General features: G+C 42.6%; 1 protein-coding gene across 4 annotated transcripts in view; it reads left to right on the plus strand.

The window, feature by feature from the left end:
* The window catches only part of KIF21B (kinesin family member 21B), a 113,601-nt gene that overhangs the window by 60,101 nt on the left and 27,973 nt on the right, over nucleotides 1-25,527 (plus strand). For all 4 annotated transcript variants that reach the window (XM_060231566.1, XM_060231567.1, XM_060231564.1 and 1 more), the window contains exons 8-22: nucleotides 260-455; nucleotides 2,387-2,576; nucleotides 5,385-5,448; nucleotides 10,015-10,236; nucleotides 10,706-10,790; nucleotides 15,145-15,259; nucleotides 15,675-15,866; nucleotides 17,819-18,018; nucleotides 18,964-19,071; nucleotides 20,916-20,984; nucleotides 21,581-21,810; nucleotides 23,592-23,739; nucleotides 23,848-24,042; nucleotides 24,605-24,706; nucleotides 25,167-25,332. In XM_060231566.1, the coding sequence (XP_060087549.1) occupies nucleotides 260-455; nucleotides 2,387-2,576; nucleotides 5,385-5,448; nucleotides 10,015-10,236; nucleotides 10,706-10,790; nucleotides 15,145-15,259; nucleotides 15,675-15,866; nucleotides 17,819-18,018; nucleotides 18,964-19,071; nucleotides 20,916-20,984; nucleotides 21,581-21,810; nucleotides 23,592-23,739; nucleotides 23,848-24,042; nucleotides 24,605-24,706; nucleotides 25,167-25,332 (2,282 nt within the window). The remainder of the gene's footprint in view (nucleotides 1-259; nucleotides 456-2,386; nucleotides 2,577-5,384; nucleotides 5,449-10,014; nucleotides 10,237-10,705; nucleotides 10,791-15,144; nucleotides 15,260-15,674; nucleotides 15,867-17,818; nucleotides 18,019-18,963; nucleotides 19,072-20,915; nucleotides 20,985-21,580; nucleotides 21,811-23,591; nucleotides 23,740-23,847; nucleotides 24,043-24,604; nucleotides 24,707-25,166; nucleotides 25,333-25,527) is intronic.

Below are 25,527 nucleotides of genomic sequence, written 5' to 3' on the forward strand. Positions count from 1 at the left end.
AGGTTGTCCAAAATTCTTGCCAGCCCAAACTCTCCTTATCTGGTCCTGATCTTTTGTCTCTTAACCCACACACACTTTTCAGCAAATTGGAACACTGAAGTTTTGAACTTGGGCTGCCTAATTGCATCTTGGTGGAAGCCAGTGTCAGGAATGGCTTGACCCCTATATGGTGGCTGTCTTTTAGAGAAAGCTGATAGAGCATGATGGCTAGCAACCCTCCTCTGTTTGACCTCTATCTGCTCTTCCTCTCTTTTTATAGCCAAACTGTAATGATCGCTTGTGTGAGCCCTTCAGACCGAGATTTTATGGAGACCCTGAATACCTTAAAGTATGCCAACCGTGCTCGCAACATCAAGAACAAAGTGGTGGTGAATCAGGATAAGACAAGCCAGCAAATCAGTGCCCTACGAGCTGAAATTGCCCGACTCCAGATGGAACTTATGGAGTACAAGGCGGTAAGGAGAAATCACAAGTATTTTGCTGATCCCTTGTCATTGCTGGAAATTGAACCACAAACCTTCAGCACCAGAAGTGGTGTCACTTTCCCAATGGTGACTTCTTTCTTTAGGCAATTGAGTTCTGCACATCTGTTCAAACTTCCAGGAGAAAAAGTATTCAAAATGCCTTTACTGGCTTATTTTTCTCTCCACAGAGCTGTTCCATCTCTGTGACCGATTCTGGGAATAGGCAAGTCTCTCTTAGCCTAAAGGGCAGAGAACTTATTTTTAATCTTTGTTGATATTAGAGGAAATGGGAAGGGAGTCATCAGCAATTACAACAGTATTTTTGAACACAGCACTGTATGGTCTGCTGCCACAGGCACGAAGCCTAGCAGTGTTGATTCTGCTTTTCATCCTATAGCAGCTACAGTGTGCTGTAGGCAAAGTTCTGTGCATTTAAAATAAAGTTTTGTTCTCAGGGAATCTAAATTCAGTACCAAGAACAGCCTGACTGCAGTCAATATATAAATTTAAAAAAAATAACAAAATGTAATAATCCTGCCCTTCCTCCAAATTGATCAGGGTGCAAGCAGCACACTGCAAAGATTATTCTAGTTCTGTTAGTTACAGGATGGACAAGTATCACTGAAAAAGTGTTGTTTAGTCTGCCTTATGAGCATGCATTGCTTTCTGACATATTATCACAGATATAAGGGCTAGAAACTTGCTTTTAATTATTGAAGACAATTCAGATTCTCGGAAGAACTTGTTATCACTGTCTAAAGGTGGAGAAAACATAGTCTGTATCAATACTGTCCAAACCATTAGTGATAATGTTATCTCTCTCCCAAGAGAAATCTGGTCTATTGGCAGTTTTAGAAAGGCAGAAATAATCATTTTATTTTAACAGGCCTTTGAGTTATAGATTGTGGCATGGTTTAATGCTGGTTATAATTATGGTGATGTTTTTAGTGGCCGTGTTAATCACTTTAATGTTATACTTTGAATTTGTTTTGATTTTCTTGTATTTTAAAATTCAGTAGCCTGTTCTGAGGACTTGATGCTGAAAATGGCGGATATAAATTATATATATACAAATCTAAATCTTCCTGCATATACAAAAGCTGGATGGGGACTGGGAGGCACTATTTTGCAGTGGTTCCAGTCCTACCTGGATGACACTCAGCTGTATCTCGTGCTTCTGGTCAATCCCAGGGAGGCTGTAGAAATCCTGAACTGGTTGGTGACTGGAGTGGGTAGTAAGAACCATATCACTCCATCCTAGGCCCATATATACTGACTTCCAGTCTGTTTCTGGGCACGATTTAAGAACTTGATCTTTAAAGCGCTGTGTGGCTTGTGACCAACATACCTGACTGCTACTTCCTTACAAGCCTTCCCAACCACTATGGTCATCCTACAAGGCCAGGCTTTGGAGAGCCTCCGCCATTTGAGATTAGGTGGGTGGCAAGATGAGAGAGGGCCTTCTTAGTGGTGGTGCCAAAATTCTGAATCTCTTCCCACAGAGACTTGCCTGTTCCCTTCTGTTGCTACTTTTCACCAGTGAGTGAAGACTTTGTTGTTGTTGTTTAGCATTTCCCCAGCGAGCCCTCTTTCCTGTCCTATGTTTTAAATGTTGGTCTTATGTTTTTGTAGGTGTATTTTAGCTCAGTTTTATTTGCTTAATTACGTGTTTTGTTTGGTTTTAATGGTTCATAAGATGTGTTTTTACTGTGTATATTTTTAGGCTGTTAGCTGCCTTAGTGACCCTGATGAGGACAGAAAGGCAGGGTATAAATTGTATAAATAAATAACAAATGAACAGTCCTGTGACTGCCTTATGTTTGTCTCTTTGTTGGGATGTGCATAGGTCAGCTACCTTCACTTACTTTCTGTTTATCTCCTGCCCATCCCAATGGTGTCTTCTTTCACTTCTCTCTGCAAAGGGGAAACGTGTTATTGGAGAGGATGGCTCTGAAGGATACAGTGACCTGTTCCATGAGAATGCCATGCTGCAGAAGGAGAACACCACCTTACGTATGCGGGTGAAGGCCATGCAAGAGGCTATTGATGCCATCAATGTCAGGGTCACCCATCTGATGAGCCAGGAAGCCAGTCTGATTCTAGCCAAGGCAGGTGAGATTGAGAGGGGAACCAGCTGAGATTCCCAGATGACTTCTGTAGCCAGCACACACTGAGTTCCCAGACTTCAGTCATAACTTTGCTGTCAAGAGTTGAGGGCAAGGCTCACTTTGTGGCAGGAGCTCCTTTGTATATTAGGCCATACACTCCTGATGTACCCAATCCGCCAAGAGCTTACAGTTGGCCCTGTAAGAAGAGCCCTGTAAGCTCTTGGAGGATTGGCTATATCAGGGGTGTGTGGCCTCTAATACGTAAAGGAGCTCCTGCTACAAAGTGAGCCCTGGTTGAGGAATGCTTTTAAAAAACTTCCTAGACTTTTTAACGTTCCTGATCCTGCTTTGTGCAGTTGTTTATATAGATAACTGATATATGTAATTCTCAATGCTGCCATATCTGTGGATACTTAAATCCAGAGATTGGAGCCATGAATGAATTAGACAGTTATTTCTGCAAACCTGAGGAAAGTCTCATGTGTTCAGAAAAATCTTGCATTAAAAAGTACATTTGGGAATTTAACCCTCCCATAATACAGGGCCGGATCTAGAGGGGGGGCAGAGGGGACACCTGTCCTGAGTGCCACTCGAGGGAGGTGCCGAATTGGGTGCCCCCAGAGGGTGGGGGGGAGCAATAAAGGCTTTGCCAATCAGCGGGTCCTTGAGTGCCCTCCTGCACAAATGCACCTCTTTCTCCCTCCTGGGTCTGTGCACATTTTTTAGTTTCGCCCCCACTTAAAAAATAAGTAGTTTTGCCCCACTCAAAAACTAGGTAGATCTGGCCCTGCCATAATAGATACAGTGCCTGTAACTTTGAGAAATGAATGCCCTTGGTGGCCATTGCCAGCCTTCAGGTTTCTGTCAGGAAAAGGCGGGGGGGGAGGAGTCTTCCCCAGATTGAGCTTTGATGGCGGACTCATCAGGCCCAGGCCTGCCAACAACCACTACAACAACAACAACAACAATTTTTATTTGTATCCTGCCCTCCCCGCCGGAGCAGGCTCAGGGCGGCTAACAGCACTGGGAGACTTAATATCATGTGACTTGCATGACTCTCCCTGGACTGGCTGTTTGCTACTGTTCAATAGTAGCCACTCCATGAAAACCACTGTGGTGTAGCAGCTAGAGTTTCATACTAGGATCCGGGAGATTCAGGTTCGAATCCCCACCCTGTTGTAAAAGCTCACCTTGGACCAGTCACATTTTCTCTGTCTAACTTAGGTCACAGGATTATTGTGAGGATAAAATGGAAGAGATGAGAATAATGTGAGCTGCTTTGGGTCCCCACTGGGGAGAAGGATGGGGTATAAATGAAGTAAATAAATAAAACAGCTGAAGATGAGCAATTAAAAAGTAGGTTAATTGGTGCTTGGGAATAAGAGAAGGAAAAAGGGAAATATGAGGATATGGGGATTGCCAGGAGAAGGGGAAGTAGTATGGGGAGGATTCAGGGGAAAGTGAGGTACCACCTGCAAGTCTTTGCAGGTTGCGTACCATGCAGTTGGGGCCAGTAACCAGCACTGTGCAACTCAGCCATAGTTTTCCTAGATGGTAGCTGCTGGGGGAAGGAAACAGGGAAAGCTGAAGGTATTGAGACTGGTAAGGTAAGTGAGTGGGAAGGAAAGAAGGAAGCAGGAAAAGGTAAGAGACTGTGGGGGCTTTCAGGGAAGAGAAAGAGGAAATAGTGGGAGATGAAAATGAGATGTCCTCAGCAAGTAGTTATGGGTCCATACAGCAAAGAATTTCCATAGTGTGGGGGTAGCCAAACTTGCTTGATGTAACAGCCACATACAGGGATTTTTTGGGCAGGAACGCAGTTCCAGCTGGCTTGATATTATGGGTGTGGCCTGATATGCAAATGAGTTCCTGTGGGCTTTTTCTACCCAAAAAGCCCTGGCCACATAGAATAGATGCCAGATGTTTGAGAGCCACAAGACATGAACATCAGATGTTTGAGAGTGTAAGACAGGAAGGCAAATAGACATGAGGAGGGAGGGAGAGATGGAAAGAAAGCAACTTTAAATGTATTCTCCAAGCCATCAGCTGGCTTGGCTTGGAGAAGTGATTTTAAGAGACAAATGCCTTCTGCAAGCTAGCTGGCAGGGTGGTGGGAGCTTTAAGAGCCACATAATATGTGCGAAAGAGCCCCATGTGACACCCAAGCCGCAATTTGGCCACCCCTACTACAGGATTTTCCCCCATCTCTTGTCACTTTCTTTGAGGAACAGAAAGGCTATATGTTTCATATAGTTCCTTAATAGTTTTTTCCTAACTCTTTATTTTTAACAGAATGTAGTTGCAGGGGTTGTGATTTCAGTGGGGTAACAATGGGGATAACAGCACTGAGCAGGGATTTGGGAAGACTTTCTGTTTCAAAAATCACCATCTTGGGCTGCTTTTATTCTTCCTGGGGAAACTATCTGTGTATTCATGCTGTTAATTTTCAGTAGGAAAACTACATGAGAGGAAAGAGTAAATAGCCACACTCTGTGCATTAGTCACCCCTTTACATCACAGTCTTTGAGGTGAAATTCTGCATAAAAACTGGGGGCAATAATCAGGCAACTACATTTAACATGTTGTTCTCCCCTTCAGCTCATTTTTTTAGCTGCTCTGTTTGCTGTCCCACATATTTGTTATCCAGTTCTATTTTTTAGCTGCCTGTAGTAAGTTCCTCACCATCGTTTGCTGTTTTCTGAGGCATCTTTGATTTCCTTGAATCCTTCTTTAATTCTTGTCTTGATTCTTTTGGCCTACTGCTTAAATTTTATATAATTACCCTTGGTGCTTTGCTCCTTTGTTCCTGTAGGTGATGGCAATGAGGCTATTGGTGCTCTGATCCAGAATTATATTCGAGAAATTGAGGACCTCAGGTGAATAGAATTTTTCTCTCTTTTTGCAGGTGCTTGAGAAGAAATCTTTATAGACAGGGGAAGAGTTACAGTTACAGCTGGATAACACAGCTGAGTGGTTTATGTTTCTCCCTTGTGCTTTCAAAATTTGCTTCATCATTGTTGATAATGACCATTACCTAAATAAATACTTTCCCTTCTAATCTGCTAGAATGTGAAAGTGTGTTTAACTCTATCACCATTTGAAATCAACGAGACTTGGTTACAGCAAGATCACATTTAGCTTTTTAATTTTTTCTGGGTTTTTTTTTAAACTTCAAAGGAACCTCTCAGTTCCAGACAGTGTTAGAGGAAGGCATGCCTTATGTCTTATTGGAGGTGTGTGTGTGGGGGGGTGTATTTTAAGGGAGCAGTTCATTCGATGCATATATTGTTGCTATAGTGCATATTTTGCCTTCTGGGAGTCTAATTTTTAAAATTAGGTATCTTTCCTCTGAGTCTCTTAATTCTTCTAATATTCCTAATATTGGGTTGTTTATATAAATGGCTTCCTGGCATTTTTTATTTTGTGCTGAAGCAATATATGCTTTGCCTAATTTTTAATTGTTTAAAATATGTTCTTATGTCTTCTTTTGATGAGTTTCTTGTAAGCATAACATATCAGTGCTTTCTTTTTTCAGATGATTGAAGATTTTTGTGCGTTTTGAAGGAGAATTCAGTCTATTGATATTTGTTAATAATATTTTTAATTTATCCATTTTGCCCTGATGTTGTTGCTACATCCAACTTATCCTTTTCTATGTTTGTTTGTTTTGTTGGAGTTTTTAGTCTTTAAACTTTGCTTTGAGCTACTAGCAGATTGTTTTGAATTACTAGTAGGTTCTCCTTCTGTTCCTCTATGTAAGTCCTCTGCTTACAGTTTTTTGGCTAATTGCTTGGCTTGTTCCTCTGTTGTGATTATTCTTCCTTTGGGTAAAAATACTTCTATTGAAAATGGTATTTTCCAACAATATTTTATTTATTTATTTAGAAAAATCTGTTTCAAAAAGTCTTTCCGTTTCTTTAACATATTTGTTGGTAAATCCTGAAAGATCTGCACTTTTTTTCCTGCAACCTTGAATGGTGATTACCTTTGGTTCTTTAGTATTGTGTCTTGTGTTTTCTTGTAGGTTAATCAAACCAACCAATATATCTCAAAGTGGTTTATTCTTGAATGCAGATCTTGAATTCACTCCATAAAAATCTGGTCAATGTCAGGAAAGTCTTCCTCTACCTTCAAATACTTACGAAGTAAATCATGAAAGCCTTTTTTCCCCAAATATGTTCTCCTAGAATCCGCTGGGATTCCTCTGAAACACAGATTATTAGATCTGCATTGAGTTTCCAGGATTTCAGTTCTTTGTTCTGCTTTTTCAGTCCAAAGATCCCACCTTTCTAAATGTGTGTAATTATCTTTTTGCTTCTCTTTGATTTTTATAATTTCTTGTGTTTGTTTTTGTAATTTTAAATTAATTTCTGATAGTCCAGCCGATATCTCTTAACACACTTCATGAATGTTCGTCTGGATTCTTTCTTCAGATTCTTGAATATTTCTCTGAATACTCTGGATAATCTTTAAGGTTCCTTTCTCTGAATCTTGAATGGTTTTTTGATTTCTTGCTTCAAATTGTTTCATTTGCTGCATCAATATTTGCAATTTTCCCCTTTTGCTCTTTTATTTTAAATATTATACACTTCCCATATATTATTCCCATATACTGTTTTCTATGCATATATTAAGTGCACAACAATCAAAGTGTATACTATTTTAATAACTCAACTAAAATATATTTCCATTAGAATAAAAAATATATATTTTGTACAGTTCTTATTAGAAGGCTGAATGTAGCAAGTATAGTTCTCAATAGATACAGTATAGATGGGAAAGGTAGCTTATGTTCTAATAATACTAATCATTAATTCACAAATATCAATTTCCCCCCATTAAAATTATAATATAGTAAAGCAGGGGAGATAGAAGATAAATGAAAGGGGGGAAAGAGAGGGAGAAAGGGAAGGGGAGCAACAAGGAAAAGTGGGGGAAGCATCATCTTAGCTTTCTTTCCCAGTGTCAGGCCATCCCTGTCACCTTTGAGGTGACCCTAAGGTTGCTGTCGCACTCACTGGTCCCTGGCTGTTTTCCCCCTTAGGCCAGAGGTCTCAGAATGGTGAGGAAGCCAGGTTGCGTAACCCTCTAGGCCCTCCTCCTCCAGCTAGATGCTTGCAGGCTCCTCTCCTCTTTCTGGTGGCAACCTCCTCTCTGGCATCAGCCTCACTTCTCCCCGACCTCATCCTGTGGCCTCCTTTTATTCTGTTCCTGGGACTCTCCTGCCCTTCCTAGACCCTCCCCCCTTATCTTTGCCTCCCCTTTTAAGGCCAGACACCCGGGGCGGCTCCTCCTGCATGCCCATGCTCCCTGGGCCCTCTGGGGGCAGGGTCTTGATGCTGCCGCAGCTTTGGAGGTGGCCTCCAGTTGACCTCCCTGTCATTCCTCTCTTCCACGGCACAGGCTTTCATCCTGCTGCCCTGGGCTGCAACAACGGCTTGCCACTCCCAGCAGGTGCAGGGCCTCACCCAGTGGGAGCTTGGGCTAAAAGGGGCTCTTGGCTGCATCACTGCTTCACACACAAACACACACATGGTGGGATGGGCTGGGACTCCTTGGCTGTGGCGTGGGTGGCAGGAACTGGCAGATAAGCCAGGGATGGCTTGGCGAGCTTCAGGGGGCTTTGCTCCTGAGTTGCAGGTGGCGTGTTGGGCTGGTCTGTGGTGGGGAGGTGGCCCACTTGAGTCCTGACCTGAGCCCGTCAGGACACCCAGTGTACTGATTCATCTAAGGCAGAGGTGAAGCTGAGTTTTATTAATCCCTGATGCATCATGTCATAGCCAAAGCAGTGCACACTTCAAACAAATGTCTTTAATTAAAGATTAAAAAGATAAGAAAGATTAAAAGTGGAAATGAAAATAATCAATTTTATATTCTGCTGAGTAAATAATATTAAAAAATGCTTCACTTATTATTTTAGCTCTGTTATTGAAGATGAGGTTTTCTTAGAAAGCAGACATGTACCCTTCTTCCAAAATATAGTTCTGTAAAACTGGCTACATAAAGCTTTTGCTGAATAGCTGTAATTAAAGATCAATGTTTATCAAAAGCCTTGCTCCAAGAGCCATAAATTTTCACTATATATAATTTCCACTATATATTGGAAGCTGACTTCAAATGCTGCTTGAAGACTGCTAGTCTTTTCAATTGTGATCACATTTCCAAGAGTCCAGAAATATCCAAAATATTGTGGTTCTGGGAGTCCAAATTTTTACAAAGCTTGCAAAGATGACTAAATCCAGATTTTTTTAGAAAATAAAGGAATAAAAAAAAAAAAGACCAGTTGGAGTTGGCTGATCTTATTGGCAAAAAACCCTCCTCATCTTAACTGCCCTTGATATTTTCAAAACCCAGGTGAAAGCCTAAAGCCACTCTCCCCCATGGGTTCACTCATCAGGGTCTCCCCGATGAGGGAGAGGTAAGGATAGATAAGTAAATTCCCTCCTTTCCTGGTGTTCACTCCATTGCGAGAAAAGACTGGAGTCTTTGAAGTGCTCCTTATCAGGTCGCCTGTTTCCCATAAGTCCTTCTAAGCCCATTGATTTCAGTGGACTTAAAAGTTGTAACTTTGCTTAGGGGGGTTCTGTAAACCCGCTGATCTGTAGATTCAGGTGTAGAGTTACTTGGAGTTTCATCAAATAGCCTGGCTGTGTAGCAGGCAGCTACTTTCTTGCCTTTTTATCTTGTGTATGAGTGGGGGGAGTTTTATAAGCACCATGACCAGGCTCAAACATCTGTATTGTCCTCTTTAATCCCCCCCCCCGGGAAAAAATGTGTAGCCTGAGGACAGTTTCTGTGTAATTTGCATCCTGCATTTAATTCTCATGGATAGTATTATCTCATTTTTAATGTATAGGATGTTCTAGGCAGAAGATATTCAATCAGTCATAAGTGGATTTGGAAGCAGTAATACTTCTTACCAGGGTTGCCTCTAAGCTGAGTTAGTGTGAGCTAGCTCACAGTTTTTTAGCCTCCAGCTCACACATTTTTGTCTCAGTTCAGGAAAAATGGCCCTAAAGCAAACTAATTTATGCGGTAGCTCACAACTTTAATGCCAGTAGTTCATGAAGTAGAATTTTTGCTCACAAGACTCCACAGCTTAGAGGGAACATTGCTTCTTACCAGTCTTTCATTCAACACTTCTGTCTCAGCAAGCTCCTGCTCCAGTGCCTGTTCTCAGCTTGCTCACATCTCCAGTACTTGGAATAATCTGCTCCAGTTTCTACAAAACAGTGGCAGAATATTCTGCTGCAGACTAAACCAAGAATCCTGGTTTACTTTATCTGCTGATGTGCTGATTATAGACTTTGAGGATCAAATGATAGCATCCAATTGACTGCTTCATGTAGTTGTGGGTGAGCAGTTAATGCCTCTATTGATACACTAGCACCTCAGTACAAAATGACACTCTCGGGTGACTGCAGTCTTTATTTTCTTGATAGGACAAAACTTTTGGAGAGTGAAGCTATGAATGAGTCACTGCGTCGCAGCATATCTCGGGCTTCTTCTAGGCTTCCCTATTCCTTGGGCTTATCTCCAGGGCCTGGTCTGGGAACTTCAAATAGCCCTGTTACCGCTGTTGAAAAAGAAGCCTCTGAAATCCTCCAGTGGGCCAAGCAGGATCTAGAACGGCTGAAGAAAGAGACTAAACTGCAGAGAAAAAGGTAGAAAGAGGCATTTGCATCTGGCTTTTGCTCAGTATCTTTCCCACTCTCATCTACATTGCTCACTTAAGGTAACTCAGAACTTCAGAGCAGTGCAGAAATATAACTGCTTTCTAGCCTTCTCACTCTCCACCCAATTCCTGTAATGCAGCACTAATTTTAAACAATGTATCCCCTTTCCACCATTCCATGCTTTCATTTTCCCTTGCAAGATGGGGGCTTTTCTTGCTGAAGGCTTGTGAGAATATCTGTAGTAAAAAGTTTGTTAGTGAAGCAAAGGGAACAATATACTTCAGATTCCAAAACCATTGTGTTCCCCACTGGTGATAGAAATGGAATGATTATGTGCTCAGTAATAGTAAATGTCTTAATTGTAGCATTTATTTAGTTGGGTCCTTTGGGGGCCCTCCTTTTATAGCCAAAAGATGAAATAAAAATAAATTATTCCCATGTACTTTTCTTCCTATAGCCCAGAGAAGGAAGGGTTTAAGAAGAGACTGAAGCTTCAGCAGGAAAATGAGGCAGATGAGACGGATGAAAATGAAGTGGAAGAGGTAAGCAATCTCACTGTTAATAATAATAAATTTTTATTTATACCCCGCCCTCCCATACAGTCAGTACGCGGTTTCGCCACCCAGCTGTATGGTGTCTTGCCTGCCTGGTGCAAAGGTAGCGGACATTACGCGTGTAGTAGATAGGCTGATAGACAGTGCTGGGGAGGAGCCAGTGGTCATGGTGCATGTTGGCACCAACAATGTGGGGAAATGCAGTCGTGAGGTTCTGGAGGAAAAATTTAGGCTGCTGGGCGGGAGACTTAAGGCCAGGACCTCCCAGGTAGCCTTCTCAGAAGTGCTACCTGTTCCACGTGCAGAGCAGGAGAGACAGGCACAAATTAGAAGTCTCAATGTGTGGATGAGACGATGGTGTAAGGAGGAAGGGTTTAAGTTTGTTAGGCACTGGGATGCTTTCTGGAACAAGCGGGAGCTGTACAAAAGAGACGGTCTCCACTTTTCCCCGGATGGAACCAGGCTGCTGGTGCTTAAAATCAAAAAGGTGGCAGAGCAGTTTTTAAATTAAATCTTGGGGGAAAGCCGACAGGAGATTAAATGTCTCTGGTTTGGGAGGACTCGTCTCAAAGAGATGAAGGATTGGCTGCTATTTTTCTACCGAGTAACGGATCAGAGTTATCCACTGTGATGGTGACAAACAGTATGGACTGTCTGCCAGAGTCTCGAGGCGGCAGGAGGAAGGTGGCGGGCCTAGCTTGCCTGGGAAATTATAGATACTTGTATGCAAATGCTAGAAGTGTTTGAAGTAAAATTGGTGAATTGGAATGTTTAGTGTTGGGAGAAAACATAGACATTGTGGGAATTTCAGAAACTTGGTGGAATGAGGAGAATCAGTGGGACACGGTGATTCCTGGATATAAGTTATATCAAAAGGATAGGGAGGGAAGGGTTGGAGGTAGGGTGGCTCTGTATGTCAGAGAGGATATACGGTCCAGTAAGACAGAGGTCAGAGAATTAGATTCACTTTTAGAAATTCTTTGGGTTGAAATAGAGGGCCCAAAAGGAAATTTAACTATGGGAGTTTGTTATCGCCCACCAAATCAAAAGAGAGAGGACGATTATAATATGATGGAAGGCTTAAAGATAGCGGCTAAACGTAAAAACTGTGTCGTAATAGGTGATTTTAACTACCCACAGATTGATTGGGTCAATATGTTTTCTGGTCGAGAGAAAGAGATTGAGTTTCTTGATGCTCTCAATGACTGTGCTATGGAGCAGATGGTCTCAGAACCTACCAGGGGTGGGGCGATTCTGGATTTGGTCCTAAGTAATGCCCAAGACTTGGTGAGAGATGTAAAAGTGCTTGCGCCGCTTGGGAGCAGTGACCATAATGTTATTGATTTCACCGTTTGTATAAATAGGGAGTTGCCCAAAAAGACCGCAACAACCACGTTTAACTTTAAAAGGGGTAAATTCACTGAGATGAGGAGGCATGTGAGGAGGAAACTGAAAGGAAAGGTAAATACCGTCAAAACCCTTGGGGAAGCTTGGAGACTATTTAAAACTATAATCCTAGAAGCTCAGATAAAATACATACCACAAGTTAGGAAAGGCACAAACAGGCATAAGAAAAGGCCGGCATGGTTAACAAACAAGGTAATGGAAGCTGTAAAAGGTAAGGACTCCTTTAAGCGGTGGAAAACCAGTCCAAGTGAGATTAATAAAAGGGAACACAAGCTGTGGCAAATCAAATGCAAGACTGTGATCAGGCAGGCAAAAAGGGACTATGAGGAGCATATTGCAAAAAACATAAAGACGAACAATAAAAATTTCTTCAAATATATTAGAAGTAGGAAACCAGCCAGGGAGGCAGTGGGGCCCTTGGATGACCATAGGGTAAAAGGATTACTGAAGGAGGATAGGAAAATGGCTGAGAAGCTGAATGAATTTTTTGCCTCTGTCTTCACTGTGGAAGATGAGAACTTTTTGCCCGCCCCAGAACCACTAATTTTGGAAGGGGTGTTGAAAGACCTGAGTCAGATTGAGGTGACAAAAGAAGAGGTCCTACAACTGATAGACAAATTAAAAACTAATAAGTCACCGGGTCCGGATGGCATACATCCGAGAGTTCTGAAAGAACTCAAAGTTGAACTTGTGGATCTTCTGACAAAAATCTGTAATCTTTCATTGAAATCTGCCTCCGTTCCTGAGGACTGGAAGGTAGCAAATGTCACCCCCATCTTTAAAAAGGGTTCCAGAGGAGATCTGGGAAATTACAGGCCAGTCAGTCTGACTTCAATACGGGGAAAGTTGGTAGAAAGCATTATCAAGGACTGAGTAGGCACATTGATGGACACGGGTTATTGAGGAAGACTCAGCATGGGTTCTGTACAGGAAGATTTTGCCTCACTAACCTGTTACATTTCTTTGAGGGGGTGAATAAACATGTGGACAAAGGAGACCCGATAGATGTTGTTTACCTTGACTTCCAGAAAGCTTTTGATAAAGTTCCTCATCAAAGGCTCCTTAGAAATCTTGAGAGTCATGGAGTAAAAGGACAGGTCCTCTTGTGGATCAAAAACTGGCTGAGTAATAGGAAGCAGAGAGTGAGTATAAATGGGCAGTCTTCGCAATGGAGGACGGTAAGCAGTGGGGTGCCACAGGGCTTGGAACTGGGTCCCATGCTCTTTAACTTGTTCATAAATGATTTAGGGTTGGGAGTGAGCAGTGAAGTGGCCAAGTTTGCGGATGACACTAAATTGTTCAGGGTGATGAGAACCAGAGAGGATTGTGAGGAACTCCAAAGGGATCTCTTGAGGCTGGGTGAGTGGGTGTCAACGTGGCAGATGCGGTTCAGTGTGGCCAAGTGCAAAGTAATGCACATTGGGGCCAAGAATCCCAGCTACAAATACAAGTTGATGGGGTGTGAACTGGCAGAGACTGACCAAGAGAGAGATCTTGGGGTCATGGTAGATAACTCACTGAAAATGTCAAGACAGTGTGCGTTTGCAATAAAAAAGGCCAACGCCATGCTGGGAATTATTAGGAAGGGAATTGAAAACAAATCAGCCAGTATCATAATGCCCCTGTATAAATCGATGGTGCGGTCTCATTTGGAGTACTGTGTGCAGTTCTGGTCGCCGCACCTCAAAAAGGATATTATAGCATTGGAGAAAGTCCAGAAAAGGGCAACTAGAATGATTAAAGGGCTGGAACACTTTCCCTATGAAGAAAGGTTGAAACGCTTGGGACTCTAGCTTGGAGAAACGTCGACTGCGGGGTGACATGATAGAGGTTTACAAGATAATGCATGGGATGGAGAAAGTAGAGAAAGAAGTACTTTTCTCCCTTTCTCACAATACAAGAACTCGTGGGCATTCGATGAAATTGCTGAGCAGACAGGTTAAAATGGATAAAAGGAAGTACTTCTTCACCCAAAGGGTGATTAACATGTGGAATTCACTGCCACAGGAGGTCGTGGCGGCCACAAGCATAGCCACCTTCAAGAGGGGTTTAGATAAAAATATGGAGCAGAGGTCCATCAGTGGCTATTAGCCACAGTGTGTATATATATATATAAAAACATTTTTGGGCCACTGTGTGACACAGAGTGTTGGACTGGATGGGCCATTGGCCTGATCTAACATGGCTTCTCTTATGTTCTTATGATAGAAGGGATGTGTGATAGCTGTCAGAACAGAGAAAAAGTATACACTCCTTGGTTGTATTATAAGGGTTGGGCTGCTAGCTCCCATTACTTGCACTTTTCCTGATATGGCTCCTGTTGACTCTTTCTGCTGGAAAGGGTATTTCATAGCCTTGGTGGAGACTGTGGTGCCATATTTTTCTAGGCCATGGGGTGGAAGAAGCAGAAGTAAAATATGTCTGGGAATAGTGAAGCTTAGAAGTGGGTCAATGAGTTAATTAAAAAGTGACAATTATGCCATTCACAAAATGACACTGAACGTAAGTTATTTTTGCTTTCCAGATCCTTAAGGTAGGGCTTTCCTAAAAAGTGGAGGGAGGCAGGATATTATCTCCCCTGTCCTGTAGCAATGATTTGCTCTTTAGTGATCCTTATTTAGTATTTTGTTTTGTTTTGAGCAGAGAGACTGTTCCTCCTTGGATTAGATAGATATTTATTTTTTTGCCAGCAAAGATTGATTTTCAGGGATACCAGACAAAGGTTTAAAATACAACATGCTTTTTGAATGAGTGCTATCAACACTGTTTGTTAAGAAAGTGAGATAGCAGCTCCCAGTTCCTTAATCTGAAGAGAAGCACTACAAGGGAAAGGGCTGGGGTGAGCTGGTGAACCTAGAAATATATATTGTAGATGACTGTTCATGATAGAACTGAAACTGTGAAGTCCTTCTGATCATGGCATCCCTTCATTTAGGAGGAAAGAGATGAGAGTGGCTGTGAGGAAGAAGGTGGTCAGGAGGAGGAAGAAGACGACGATTCAGGAAGTGAAGAAAGCCTGGTCGATTCGGACTCAGATGTTGAGGAAAAAAGTAAGCACCTGAAACAAATGTTAAAGAACTGACTCTTTCAGGGTTGCTAAAGGAGAGTGCAAGGTAGCAAAGCCCCTGTAAAGATCCAGCTGAATATACTGTGGACAGATTTATATCCCGCCCTGAGGCGCCTCGGTGGGGAGGGCGGAATATAAATCGAATAAAATGAAAAATATATAAATCGAATAAAATGAAAAGGTGTCTGCAGAGACTGGATTAATTAATTGGGGATGGGAACCCTAAAGCACAAGACGCCCCTTCCCCCCGATTGCTCATTTATTTTTGTTGAAGTAGGCTTCTTTTCTTCCCATTCAGTACTATAAAGGACCCTTCTGCCTTCAATTTCAGCAGGAGGTTGCAATGAATGTAGATGCCATTCTCCTCCTGATGGTGAAGTTTGTCTCTCTTTCTGTAGCAGCAAATTTCCAAGCTGACCTGGCTGACCTGACTTGTGAGATTGAGATCAAGCAGAAGCTGATAGATGAGTTGGAGAACAGCCAACGGCGCCTACAGACACTTAAACATCAATATGAGGAGAAGCTGATTCTGCTGCAGAACAAGATCCGTGACACCCAGTTAGAGAGGGACAGGGTCCTACAGAACCTCAGTAAGGGCATGCTGCTTAGGGAAAACTGGGCTTTGACAAGTTGATGCCATGTATATATAATGACTGAAAACTAAAAGGCAGTTGGGGGCCTCAAATTTTCCTATCTAGGCATAGAGATATTGATTTGAATCCTCAAAACCTGTGGATAATACTTCTTTCACCTGACCATCAGTTGGATTTTGTCAAAGGTGGTTCTTTTATTGTTACAAGCCGCCCTGAGCCTGCTTGCAGGATAGGGTGGGGTATAAATCCAAAAATTAAACTACATTAATTAAATTTTCTACTCTTGGAAAGATGCAAGTCTTAATGTAAAATCAGTCACATAAAGATGCAACTAGTGAACCAGTTTCCAAAGTTCTGCCAGTTATGTGTATCAGATATTTGCATGGGATCCAGTTCACTTCAGCAGTGTATATTTTTGTTTTCTTTTATACAGAGACTCTATTGTGGCTGAGAAATAAGCTTTATGTTCAGAGAAAGTAAACAGTAAAATCTTCCTAGATGTTTTCCAAATTGGTTGGCTATATTTCTGAATGTTTTTCCCATGTAAGAACTCTCTGCACACAGAAAACTGTCATTCTAGGGGAGGAGTCTAGCCCTCAATTATTCCCTCTCACATTCCAGGTACTTCTTTGACAAGCAGAGGGTATTTGGTATGGGAGAACATTCAACCAGATGATACCCAGTAGGGATGGGCATGAACCAAATTACAGACCAGGTTTCATCACAAACTAGGCCAGTTTATGTTTTGCAAACTCCTGGTTCGCGAACCCACCTGTTTTGTGATTTGTCCACAAATTGTTATGGTTTTGTAGCAGTTCAATTTGTGGCTCCCCCTTCCCTCTCCGGAGTTGTGCTCCTCGGTGGCATGCAGTTTGCCTTCCCTTCTCTCCTGGAAATGTGCTGCTGCTGCAGCAGCATAATGCTGGGAAGGAGGAGGAGGTATTGAAAATCCCCCCCTTCTCTCTCCAGATTTGCATCTCCACAAGCGACTAGAAGGCAAATTGCCTTCCCTTCACTCCTGGAAGCATGCCACAGCTGCAGCACAACTTCGGGAGGGAGAGGGAGGCTTCAAGAAACTGAGAAGTTATTGGACGTTCACTAACTGTGGTTCATGAGACTCCCATGAACCTCCATTGTCCTGATTTGTTCCCACCACTAATATCCAGTTTGCCTTCTGTGGTAGAACAGATTTCCTCCTAAACATACAGATCACAACTTAATATAAGGTTCTGCTGAATATGAGATTTCCAATAATTTAGGATTTTTTATTTAGCTACCCAAAAAAGTGCTATAGGGGTGTACACAAAAAAAATCAATATTTGCCGGATATGATATACCAACACCAAAAATATTGGTATTCACCGATATTCCTGAATCTCAATATTGATTGCTTTCCCTTCAGTGAAGGGAACGTGCCGCCACTGCAGCATGACTCCAGAGAAGAAGGGGGTGTGGTTGAATGCCTTTGTGATCTTTTCTCCCTTCTCCACCTGGCCTGTAGCTGTGGGCCAGCTGAAGAAGGGTGAAAAGATCCGGGAGGTATGTTTAAATGTCTCCCTGTGCCTTCCTCAGCCCATCTGCCTCATTGGGCAGGTTGGGGAAGGCTGGAGAGATTGGGGAGGTGTGTTTCAATGCCTCCCTGCATCTCCCCCAGCCTGCCCTCTGCAGCAGGCCAGCTGGGGAAGAGAGAAAAGATGGGGGAGGCATTTAAACAAGCCTCTCCATTCCTTCTCCAGCTGGCCTGTAATCACGGGCCAACTGGAAAAGGAAGGAAAGATTGGGGAGGCATGTTTAAATGCATCCCCACATCTTCCCTAGCCAGCCTGCCTGCCACTAGTATTGCCTAGAAGGAAAATTAAACATGATAATGGGCCTTCTTGCTTCAGAAACACTGGCATTGAGTACAGAGATCTACATCATTCTCTTTGTTCCTTTCTCCTTTTCTTCAGGTACCATGGAGTGCTATACAGAAGAGAAAGCCAACAAGATCAAAGCAGATTATGAGAAGCGTCTGAGGGAGATGAACAGGGATTTGCAGAAGTTGCAGGCAGCCCAGAAGGAGCATGCCCGCCTCCTCAAGAACCAGTCTCGATATGAACGAGAGTTGAAGAAGCTGCAGGCAGAAGTGGCAGAGATGAAGAAAGCCAAGGTAATTTAACTGTGACAAATAGAGAAGTTGGGACAGGTGGAATAAACGGAATGTCTGTCTGGGCACTTACAGTCTCATGCTTCCACTGGACTCCATGCTAGAAGCAAAGAACATGCTGGTGATAGTGAACATTTACTGAATAATCAAGTATGAACATTTTCTTTTGTTATGTCCTTTTCCAAGGTTTCAAAAGGGATAGGTGTCTCTCATTTTATCTTGATAACAGCCCTATGGAGATTGTTTATGGTGAAAGCAAGTATCTTGCCCAAAATTAGTCAATCAGCTTTGCAACTGGGCAAGGATTTTATTTGACATCTTTCCCATTCAATCCCAGCACCATACCTGCTACTCTGTATTTTTGTGTACTTGAACCAAACGATTTTGTTGATTTGATCCAGAACTTTCTTCTTAAAGATGGCTTTCAATAATAAATAAAAACAATCAATAAAAGTCAGCCATCATATAAACTCTAAGAAGCAACAGCACATCAATTAGGGAACATATCAATACCATCCATAATAATGTCAGAAAATGAGCAATAAAACAGGCTAACCAGTTTCTTCCAAAGGCCTCCTGGAATAAGCATATCTTTAAATTACTCTAAAAGGGATGGTGTTAACTGTACCTCCAAGTGGCAGGAGCTCCATAACAGGAGGGCATCATCTGAAAAGGCTTTCCTGTGGTGGTGGTGGTGTTAACTTTACATCTTACATCACAAGCTCCTGAAGCAAAGTACCACCAAATTCAGAATCCAGGCTGGATCATATGGCTGGAATTTATCCTTCAGAAATGTTGGGTTCAAGCTGTGTAGGCCTTTGAAGGTAAAGCCTCAACAGCTTGAATTGGACCCAGAAACAAGTTTACATCCCCAGTTAGTTATGGAGTCTCTGCATGGATGTTGGGCTCATAATCTTTGACTATGCTAGTTGATGATTCTGTCTGCAGGTGGCTTTGATGAAACAAATGCGTGAGGAGCAGCAGAGGCGGAGACTGGCTGAGACCAAGAGAAACCGGGAGATTGCCCAGCTGAAGAAGGAGCAGCGCAGACAGGAGGTGGATAAGGGCTCCACTGGGGATTGTTCATGCTTAAGGAGGCTTTTTTTCTGGAGAGATTTGCAAAAATTTTGGCTTACAGGGGAAGGGACTAATTTCTCTAGTGTACCATTATTTTGGGAGAATTCCAGACCTCACCTTGAGCTTGGTAATAGGGCTGTCAAGCCCAAGAGGGATCCCCTGCCACCTATTCCTGTTGCCCACCACCACCATTGCCTGGGAGAATTTTTTTTTAAACTGGAACTCCAATTGTGGCATAACAGGGCTTCTGGTAAAAATACCGAAAGTAACATAAGGTAGTCTAGGAGTCACCAGAAACTCTATGGTTTTACCACAGAGTTTCCAGAAATTCCTAGAGTTATTTGTGTCATTTCTTCCAAGCACTTCTTAGTAACCATAGTTGGTAACTTTAGGCTGGCCTGGAGATATTTCTTAAACAGTGTAGCTGTAGTCTTGCTACCCTGATTAGGTGAATTGTTGTTAAGCAATTGTAGGCACAAAAAGGGGATGAAGTAACATGGTGTTAGACCTGTCAAAACAAAGTGCCATACTGGATTGCAGGTTCTCTAAGGATTTCAGGAGGTCTCGGTGATGAGGATTTTCTGACAGCCACCCAGGACAGTCACAGAAAGGGAGGACAGGGATTTCTAGTAATGTCACAAAGGCAAGTATAGCCAAACAACAGGAGAAATATGAAGTGCAACTGTGTTTCCCCAGATTTGCTGTCGGTCTAGGTGCTCCTCGTACAATAGCATGTGTCCTGCCATTTAAGACTGAAGCCTTCCTTCAGCATTAGGTGACTTCTCTCAGTTTATGTTGCTCTTCTGCCAGAGGAGGAGGAAGCAGTTAAGTTGGAGGAAGGCTGCTTGGGCTGGAGGACCTCCTCAAGCTTCACTGAACAGAGTGGTAGGTTACAGGCCAATGGCTGCTACTGACTTTGTATGTGTCTTGTTAACTGTTGGTCAGTGACAACAATAGGCTAAACCACTAGCTCTAATTTCCAGTCCAATAACAAAAAGGATGAGCTTGCTTCCAGCTACTGCAGCACTAAATAGTGACCTCTAGTGTTGCCTATAATCACATCAGTGGAACATCCCATATACAACTATGTTTGAACGAAGCGGGAGTTCAGTGGCACCTTTAAGACCAACAAACCTTTACTCAATGTGTGAGATTTCATGTGCATAAAAGTTCATTGGTCTTAAAAGTGCCACTGAACTCCCACTTTGTTCTATTGCTTCAGATCAGCCTGGCTGCCCACCTGAATCACACAACTGTGTTTGGTTATTGAGTAAAGATAACTGAGCTGGTTCCTTGGATCCTCCAACATAGGCCTTTAATGGACATTTGTGGTGGGGTAGGGGGCATTTTGAGGTGATAAAGCTACATAGAAGAGAATAAGGGATGCTTGAGAATTGCTATTAAGGACGCCAGAGAATTTTTTTGGTTGTATTTGCTGAGAAGAGAACAAGATCCATTGATTATAAATAATAGATAGATAGAGGTCTGAACATTGGAAAACACTTAACTGTAAGAGCAATTTGGAGTTAAAATGTGCTGCTGAGGGAGATCATGGAGTTTAGTCCTGGAGGATCTCAGGAACAGTTGGACAGACATCTTCAGGAGCAAGAAGCCTACATTAGGAAAGAAAGTAGAACCAAGTCACTTAGATCCCTTGTTCAGAAGATATTTTGTGAACCTTTTCTATATAAATTTGAATGCATGGAGTACATCTGGTATTGTTGCCAAGTGATATTCCCCTGCATTCATAAAAGTCTGATTGTTTCTCCCCATCTTGGACTTTTGTTATTAAGCTGTCTTCTTTCTTCTCATTGTGCCTGCAGTTTCAGATTCGAACACTAGAATCTCAGAAACGTCAGCAGGAAGTTGTACTGCGCAGGAAGACCCAAGAGGTGAGTGGCGGTATTACTGTCTACAGGGAAGACTAGTACTGTGCCTCTTCAAAACCATAATCTGCATCTCCCTGTAACCTAAAAACCCAAGTGGATTCTTCGGGTCTGCTTGGTTTTATCATTCATGAATTGACTAGGGGCTTTAATGAACCAGGCAAGGAACATCTTTACTGCTCCTCAAGTGTCACCTGAAATTCTGCACAAAGCAACAGGGGTTGGAATTGGAAATGATTTCTCTGGCATGCAAATGTAATTCTGCAGGTCAGCTTCTGTTTCTCCAAAGTAGTTCCCAATCTGACTCTTTTTTTTTGGAAAAGAAGACTTAAGCTTGTATGCAAGTATTGTCTTTTGACATTTTGCATAACATTCTGTGATGCATTCATCCAGGACTATGGGGAATCTCACCTGTTCTTTAGACAGAATTCTGTAGACATTTTAAAAGGAGTTTTCCCTTAAAGTCAAGTGGCTTTAAGAGCCTTGGCACTCTGATCTTGGTTTACAGTAGATCTGCAAACATGAGTAAAGATCCAGCTGCTTAGTTTCTTATGCCATCCCTATGTTTCCATTCTTCATGACTGCTTCTTGTCATTATCTAGGTTTCTGCTCTGCGCCGCCTGACCAAACCTGTGTCTGACCGGGTTGCTGGAAGGATGAACCAGAAGTCAGTCATGCTGGACTCGGGTGCTGAGATCTCCACCAGCACCACCTCCTCAGAGCCAGAATCTGGTTCTCGTTCTGTATCCAGCATTGTGCGCCAGTGGAATAGGAAAATCAACACCTTCCTGGGAGATTCTCCTCCATCCACAAATGGGACTCGAACCATCAGGTGAGATTTACTAGTTTGGTCAACATTTAGAGAAGTCTAGCAAAAGTGTATAAAAGCACTGGGCAGCTGGGAGGCTCTTCCTCTGTCCCATGTCCTAACCCTATTTCTTCTCGTCATTCGCTGTTTTCTTGGCTGGCTTTCAGTGAATTCAAACTGGTATAAAAGCACCTTGGGTAGAATGAAGTAAGTTCCTTCAGGTGAAATCATGCAGGTGTGACGGAATCGAAAGGTTAAAGTAGTAGCTGAGGACTCAAAGAGCACTGAGTCATGTGACCCGAGGGTGGGGGCCAGGTGTGCTCAGAACTCTCAGGTCTGGAGTAGGGAGTTAATGTTAGGGTTTACAGATACTTTAGCAGAATTGTGTGGAGAGACCCACACATAAACAAGCCAGGCAGACGGTTTAGCTTAAGAATAAAGTAGTTTACTTTTCTATGAGGAAAAGGTAGACTGGGATTTCTAGAAAATAAGGACTCAGTATCCTTTCTAGCTTCTAAGCTACATCTCGACTCTTTGGAGTCCAAACTCTAACTGCAGAGAGATCTGAGGGCTTTACACAAAGGGCAATAAAAACTGACCAAATGGTTTCCCCCAGACCACCTCCCAAATATATGGATTAGCCTATTAGGGCTTTCCTTCAATGGTCACTATACATATTGACACCCAGCCTGAGCGGGAAATACGTGCACACATTCTCATTGGCTCTTGGTTTTTCTCCTTTATTTTCTATGTTTAATGTGTGTTATTGTATTGGTTATTTTTATTAATGTATGTAACTTTTATACTTATCTATGATATGTTCATTTTCAGAATTTTCATTAATAAAATCATTTGAAATTTAAAAAAATAAATAAATAAACATCAGCATGCATATACATTCGTTTAACAGGAAGTGAAATTGCAATAGAAAACCCAACAGTTAACTGTCAGAAAACGGTCAAAAACTTGGAGTTGGAGACAGAGTGCTGTGAAAGAGACTTCGTGGGGAGGGAAGCTCTCGGTCAGATCGGTGAAATCAGCCAGGTGGCTGTGGAGGGCATATCTCTTGGTCGCAGGTGCCCTCAGAGAAAGAGGAGGGTGACAAGAGAGTGTCAAGGTGGAAGACAATAGTGGTCACAGACATATCTTACACTGCTCCTAAGAACTTATAAGGTGGCGGAGGGAGAGCCGCGGGTCTGAGGGAGTCAGGAGAGCTGGGGGCTGTCACACCAGATGACTCCAGGGACCAGGCACATAAAGCCCAAAAGGCCAGCCTGAGTAAAGTTTTGGAGAAGGGAATAATAAAAGGACTGTGAACCCTGAAAAATCTCAGTGCCCTACTGAAGGTGTCAAGCCTACAGCCTGTGTATAAACTGTTATTCATCAGAAGACACAAACTATCCTCTGTTCACCAGAAGGCACAAACATCCCATCACCCCCAGTTCAAGCCTATCTGTAAATAAAGTACTGTGGTTGATTGTTTCGATCTTCGGTGCCTGAGTCTTTGGGAGAGACATCTATTCAGCAGTGATCCCCTCATTAACTATCAACAGGACCCCCGAAGTGACTAATATCATTATACGTCCTTGCTCAGTCACGGAGAAAGGCGGGCAATAGGCGACCATTGCATTAGATGGTTATAGCAGGTGATTGGCTTCTGTGTATTCTTTTCTGTGCCTTCCTTTAATTTGTAGTGTTCAGTGGGGCTCTTGGTCCCATTTCTATGCACCAGCAGTACTTGGAATGACATAACTCAGAGTATTTACAGTGTTTGGTTTTGATTACTGCCTGATTTCCTTCTGCAGAAAGAAGTTTGCAAAGAAAGGGGCAAACCATACCTTCAGCAAGACAGCCCGCCTGAAGTGGCAGTCACTGGAGCGGCGTGTCTTTGATATTGTCATGCAGAGGATGACTGTCATCAATCTGGAATCAGATATGGAACGGCTTATCAAGGTGAAGGAAGCTTGTTGGCTCCTGTTGCAGCACCTCATGGAGCTTGGGGAGGGATTCACACAACACTGACTGAGAATAAAAATTCCATGTGCTTTCTTTTGATTTCAGAAACGTGAGGAACTGTCGCTGATGCAAGAAATGCTTCTGGGGAAGAGGGAGAAACTGCAGACAGAGAGCCCTGAAGAGCAGAAGGGACTTCAGGAGCTGAATGAGGAGATTGAGGTGCTGGCAGCCAACATTGACTACATCAATGACAGCATTTCTGACTGCCAAGCCACCATCATGCAAATTGAGGAGACCAAGGTGAACAGTGAGCAGTTTGGGAGGGTAGCATACTAAAGTTTTGGAGGCTGGGTTAGAGGAACAGAGCTGGCTCATTTGTTTAGATGCTAGGATGTAATAAACTGCATTTAGTTGTTTGAGAAGATCTAAATTTTCTGGATTTAGCAAATCAAAATCTCACCTCATCTTTCTGAAACAGTATAGCTTTTTTTTTGTCTCTCTCTTTAAAGATAGGGATGTGTAAAACAGACACTTGAAATACAATCTGTGAATCTGAAATTTCCTGGAACTATGCATTAACTGTTAGCCATCGAAACTTTGTTGTCTCTCTGAGGATGCGGTAGGACTGAACATTATTTAAAGACAGGGTAACTAGATATCCATGTCAGAATTTAGTACTTTATGTGAATTTAATACTCTGTAGACCTCTATAACACAGGTTGTCTTGAGTAGTCAAGCTAACCCAAGTTACATCTTGAACATTGAGTAGTCAACTAATATTCTGGGAAGAAAGTACTTTTGTCCTTCTCCAGACTTTTTCATTGTACCTCACCTTCTTCCCTGGGTACTTTCTTCTTCCTAGGAAGAACTGGATTCTACTGATACCTCTGTGGTAATCAGCTCTTGTTCTCTGGCTGAAGCACGACTACTGCTGGATAATTTCCTGAAGGCTTCCATAGACAAGGTAGGTCAGCAGAGACTAACCCTTTGTCTGGATGAGTAGTCTGTTAGTCACAGCTTAATGACTGAGCAGCAAATCAGCCTTTTCAAAGATCAAAGGTAGGATATCATTGAATTTAATATTCGAAAGAATGGGGGCATGCTTTCAGGTACTAGAAATCCTCTGTATCTGGCCCATAACTATCTGAAAATTCTGTGTTCTTGTCTAATCATAACATTTATTGCAAAATTAAAATCTCAGGGCTAAACTAATCTAGGGTTGAAGAGAAGCCAGCCTATCTGTACCATGAAAGGAAATATGCAAAGAACCCCATTTACAAAAATAATATTCTGGTCAGGGCAACGTGCATGCATGCTTCAGCACAAAACTTGTGGAGTGATTGAGTCCAGAACCATCCCCGCTCCCTCACTTTTTATCCAGGTCTAGAAAACTTTCATTGAGGGTCTTTGGTTTCTACACACAGAGCCTGCAGGTGGCCCAGAAGGAAGCTCAGATACGACTTCTGGAAGGACGCTTGAGACAAACAGATGTGACTGGCTCCTCCCAGAACCACCATATCCTGGATGCCCTGCGGGAGAAGGCAGAATCCCATCCTGAACTGCAGGCACTCATCCACAATGTTCAGCAAGGTGGGAATGTGGATTCAGTCCCTTTTACTCTCTGAGTAGGATCAAATGTTCCCTTAGCAATCAACTCACGATGATGGCATATTCTCTCCTATAAGCATCTTTCCATTAAGAGCTGCTGGTTTCTTGTAAAGAAGAAACTGTGACTCAGTGGTAGAACTCATAGCTTGCATGCTGAAGGACCACAGGTTCTGTTCT

This window comes from Heteronotia binoei, chromosome 2 (assembly GCF_032191835.1).
Source record: "Heteronotia binoei isolate CCM8104 ecotype False Entrance Well chromosome 2, APGP_CSIRO_Hbin_v1, whole genome shotgun sequence".
Lineage (NCBI taxonomy): Eukaryota > Metazoa > Chordata > Lepidosauria > Squamata > Gekkonidae > Heteronotia > Heteronotia binoei.